This window comes from Rousettus aegyptiacus, unplaced genomic scaffold (assembly GCF_014176215.1).
Source record: "Rousettus aegyptiacus isolate mRouAeg1 unplaced genomic scaffold, mRouAeg1.p scaffold_m13_p_5, whole genome shotgun sequence".
Lineage (NCBI taxonomy): Eukaryota > Metazoa > Chordata > Mammalia > Chiroptera > Pteropodidae > Rousettus > Rousettus aegyptiacus.
The window spans coordinates 78848051-78853392 of record NW_023416308.1 but is presented as its reverse complement, the minus strand read 5'-3'; the positions used below and the strand labels follow the sequence as shown (position 1 = coordinate 78853392).

Below are 5342 nucleotides of genomic sequence, written 5' to 3'. Positions count from 1 at the left end.
TGCATTGTGTGCTTACCACTCAAACCACATCTTCTTTCATCACCATATATTTGAACCCCTTTACTTTTATCTATCCCCTTCTACTTTCTCTCTGGTAACCACTAAACTGTTGTCTGTGTCTATGAGTTTCTGTTTGTTTGTCTAGTTCATTTGTTGCTTTCAGTTTTATATCCCACATATGAGTAAAATCATATAGTTCTCAGCTTTTCCTCTCTGATCTATTTTGTTTAGCATAATCTTAAGATCCACCTCTGCTGTCACAAATTGCAGTATTTCATCTTACAGCTGAGTAATATTTTATTGTACGTATGTACCACATTACTGTGTTTCTTTCTATTACATAGACTCATCTCCCTCATGACTAATATCTTTATGAAGCCCTACTCACTACAAGCCTCCCTTCCATAACTACACTCCACTAACACTTGGCTTTGTCATAGATCTATGTAGGTGTGCTCCAAAGTTAATATTTTCTCCACTCTCTGAAGCATCAAAAGCCCATTCAAAAAAAAAAAAAATTCCAACAATTCCAGCTGTATGTTAAATTGTTAAATAATTGATTTATGTAATTAGATTCACAGACTTAAGAATCTCAACATTATATTGTTTTAAAGAGTCCCACACCAATATAAAGAGAGGCCTAATAGGCTGATTATTTGAGTATTATAAATTGTAAGTTTTAACTCAAAATACAGGGTTCAATCATTTCAATCACATAAAATGAAGGATTGGAATATTGAAAAAAATCAAAATAAATGCGAAAGTAGCAAAACTATACTGTAAAATGATTAGTGTACTGAACTGCAGTGGGATTAAGAGATAAAGGGGTAGTCATTCCTGAAGCCCAAATACCACCTCAGAAAATAAGAAATTTAGCTAGCTCATATTTGAAAACAGAAACTGGGGGAGGATGGGAGACACTTTCATCCATTTATTTCATACCTATGTCTATACCTATGCTTATATACATATGTTGGTATGCACACACACATATACAGCCTATCCTAATGCTGTATCTCCTAGGCTGACTTTTCACCCAACATCTCTCTTGCTTCTATCCACATTCTTTGATAACCACAGAGGAATACTAATCAGTAAATTACCTCCACTCCTTTTTATTGAAGGACCATGAATCACTGATTTATAATGTGAAAGCATTAAGTTAATGTGGTGGCAACTGAAAAAACAAAGTATATTGTCTAAATTTCAATAAATGACTCAAGCACGATAAAATGATTTTTCTTCACCACATGCTATAAGCATATCCATTTATGAAGCCAACTCAGCCTGGCATTAAAAATAGTTTAGTTTTTAAAGTTCATTTTACAGTTTTAAAGAATGTATTGATTGGCTTACAGGCATCGATTTACTGTGCCTGTGTGTCATCAATTGCATAGCACAGGGCTTAGCATCAAGTCGGTGGTCAATCAAAGTTGAAGAGGGCATATGTTCTCTGTCGCTTAACATCTACTTTGTCAATACCTGTTTCCTCCCTCATGCATAAACAGTATATTTCATTTTCACATGTCTGTATTATTCAGAAATGTGATCAATAAAAATTTTAAGACATGTTTTATATCTAGTTTTATTTTTATAGCTAGTATGGGATGGTCACTAAGATCACAGCTTTCAAATTTACCCTGCCCGACAGAATACAGGGGGACTAAGAGATAAAAGCTAACAGTCTTTGGAACTCTTTATTTTTACCATCTATAGAAATAGGAATATTTATGTTACACTTTGTTTTAAAGATTTTCAGCAGGTTATTGTGAAGATTTAATTTATACATGTATATATATGTAAACACATATAAATTGCCCATATGTATATATGTATACATATTTATACATATATAAATATATATGTATGTATTTATATACATATATATATATGCACACATACACACAGTAACACAACACATATTAATCATTTATAAAACCTTAACTTTTATCTTTTTCAGGATACAATATATAATTCTTCCATGGAAGGAGTCAGAGTGCACTCAGGCTCATCTCATTGTTCTTTCAAACAGAAGAACGTGTTGGGGGAAAATATCTGATGAAATATCATTCAGCCTAAGGGGTCCTCCTGAATCCTCAGTCAGTCCTGTGGGCTTTCATTAAAAGTACTAGGTTAAGAATATGTTCCCGCATATATCTCCATCCTTTTACAATCACACCGATCCCCAGATGATGTGGTATGTCCTGACTGGAATCCCAGGACTGGAAGGTTTGCACACCTGGATCTCCATCCCTATCTGTTCTATGTACATTGTCGCCGTCGTAGGCAATATCTTCTTGATCTTCCTGATTGTGACTGAGAGCAGTCTCCACGAGCCCATGTATCTCTTCCTTTCCATGCTGGCCTTAGCAGATGTCTTGCTCTCCACGACCACAGCCCCCAAGATGCTGGCCATCTTCTGGTCCCATTCCATGAATATATCCTTTGCTAGCTGTGTATCCCAGATGTTCTTCATACATTTCATCTTTGTAGCAGAATCTGCTATTCTCCTGGCCATGGCATTTGACCGCTACGTGGCCATCTGTTACCCACTGAGATACACCACAATTCTAACCTCCTCTGTCATTGGGAAGATTGGCATAGCAGCTGTGATCAGGAGCTTCATCATATGCTTTCCATTCATTTTCCTGGTGTACCGACTTACATATTGTGGGAGAAACATCATTGCCCATTCCTACTGTGAGCACATGGGCATTGCCAGGCTGGCATGTGACAGTATCAACGTCAACATCATTTACGGCCTGACCGTGGCTCTACTCTCTACAGGACTGGATATAGTGTTCATCATTACGTCCTACACGATGATCCTTCTCACAGTGTTTCGGATACCTTCTTGGGCTGCCAGATGCAAGGCCTTTAACACGTGTGGTTCCCACATTTGTGTCATACTTATGTTCTATGCCCCAGCCTTTTTTTCATTTTTTGCACATCGCTTTGGGGGTAAAACCATCCCTCACCATATCCACATTCTAATAGCCAACCTCTACGTGGTAGTGCCTCCTATGCTCAACCCTATCATTTATGGGGTGAAGACCAAACAGATTCAAGACCGAGTGATTCTGCTCTTCTCCTCCATCAGCACATGCTGTTAAAATAAAGAATAATGTTAAATACTGGATATGTCTGAATGAAACACACACACATACATATTTTAAAAATCTGGTTCAATGAGATATAATAAATTCCATAAAACATCTTTGAACACACTTAAAAGGATAGTATCTACCGATGTTTCCAGTGAATTTTCCTAAATCACTTAAAATTTTGAAAAAAATACTTTAATTTATTCCAATTCTCCTAGACATCCCATTATCATGCACTTTAATTTATTCATAAGGATATAGAAAGATAACTCTGGTAAAAGAGAAATATATCTCAAGTTTTAACTCAAATGGACCCTTCTATGTAAAGCTAAGAAGTGAGAATTGTGAGTCACTCAGCCTTTTTATAGACAGTGGAAATTCTGCTGAAATGGAAACACTCTTACTGAAATCAACTGGTAATTAAAACAATTACTGAGGCCACCGTATTCTATTTATTTATGTCTGCAATATTTCTTAAGTTAAAATGTGAGCTCTAAAATCAGATGTTTCCTGATTGATTGATATCTCATAAAATCTACCGTGTGGAATAGACACATCGTACATATTTATTGAATTAGTGGATAATACTGAACTAAAGCAAGCAATAATCAATATTAAATTAATCCACCTGAAAGCACACAGATAACTTTAAAGCTAATATATTTTTTTTAAATATTGAGGATTTTTAGTCCACATAATTAAAGATCATTCTGATATCAACAGAGACTTCGCTGAGGGACTAAAGATTGAAAAGTCCACACCCAGAACACAAAAATAAAAGTCAATAGAAAATTAAACAGACTATCTACACAGAATGTTATAGAAAAAAGGCTCCAATAACATCAAATGTAATTATCCATGTACTTGGTTCCACAGTGTACCTTAATTCTTTCATATTAAGAGAATATTTTTATAATTATTCTTCTCAAAGCCTAGCACAAAGTTATGAGAATGTGAAATCTGACCTTATTTACACTTAAAGAAACAAAAAATAACTTTGAGGTGTTCTCTTGAATAATTGTACCCTTTCCAGAGTTTTTTCATCTGTTTCTCTATAACACACACATACATATACACACACTTAAACACATACATACACATACGTATACATTTGTGCACCAAAAAAGAAGAAAATTATAAATAGACTTTCTTTTATCATTTTCATTTGGGGGAATGGTAAAGAAGACAGAGAAAATACAATTAATTTGTGCCCAGTAATACTTACCTAAATGAACATTATTTTGATATGTCTACTAAATATTTGGGTTTCACATTCATGGTTTTAAAAATTCAAAGTAGGTATTTTTTCTATTATACTTTAGGTATTTTGTTATCAAATTTATACTCAGTGCTGCATTTACTTATTATAATATTACTATAAGGTTATTTATATAAAAATACAGGTAACAATATCTGTATTTTATAGGCAAAGGACTTATGTATAGGACAGAGAGGCAAAGTTAATTTCTAAGCTCTCAAAGCAAGGGATCGACTTGAACAGAAACTCAAGTTTGAACAAATGATGTAGAACTATTAATAATTTTAAAAAGAGCAAAATATGATTCAGATAACTTATTAGTATAACAATATAAATGTTATGTAAAGGACCATATATTTACAAAAAAAATAAGTTCAAAGTCAATGTGAGAAATGAAAAGATTTTTCCTTGACACTTGGAATTATGGATAATTACTTTGGTTTAAAATATATGTTCTCTTCACTTTGATTTTATCAAGGAAGTATATTTTAAGGATTAAAAGGTGAATGTTAGATATTCTATTTTTCTGTCACACACTAATTGTATGAAGTGGATATGTTATATTAGGTATTGGTTCTCAACTAGTAAATGGAATTATTTTAGTATTCTCATTTGTTTGATACTTATATGAAATATGTCATATGATATACTCAACAATTAATAAATATTCATTTTTTCTTGGTTTTGATCATGATGGTAATTTTAATGACTAGATACATTAAAAAACCCAATTCACCAAACAACCTAGTCCTGCGGCCAATAATCCTAAGAAAATTGTTTGGAATGGGTCATCATCATAGGTATTGAAGTCACATAAAATGTTGACAAAAATTGCAACAAATTAGAAGATTCTGATTCAGGGGCAAACACTTCAAGGATTGAAGAGAAAAGAGTAAATAGATGATAGCATGATGAAGAATATATGATTAAGTGGCCTTAAGACATTTTTATACATGCATTTGGCAGTGGGAAAATAAGAA

The 5342-nt window shown here is 33.5% G+C and overlaps 1 protein-coding gene across 1 annotated transcript; it reads left to right on the top strand.

Annotated features, from left to right (window-relative positions):
* The first annotated feature begins 2141 nt into the window (after positions 1-2141).
* Positions 2142-3113, top strand: LOC107505711 (olfactory receptor 52Z1-like). Its single transcript, XM_016135993.2, has one exon. The coding sequence runs from the start codon at positions 2142-2144 to the stop codon at positions 3111-3113; it is 972 nt and encodes a 323-aa protein (XP_015991479.2).
* Positions 3114-5342: the final 2229 nt, after the last annotated feature.

Coding starts and splice junctions, on each gene's coding strand:
- LOC107505711 (XM_016135993.2), top strand. CDS start 2,142: ATGTTCCCGCATATATCTCCATCCTTTTACAATCACACCGATCCCCAG.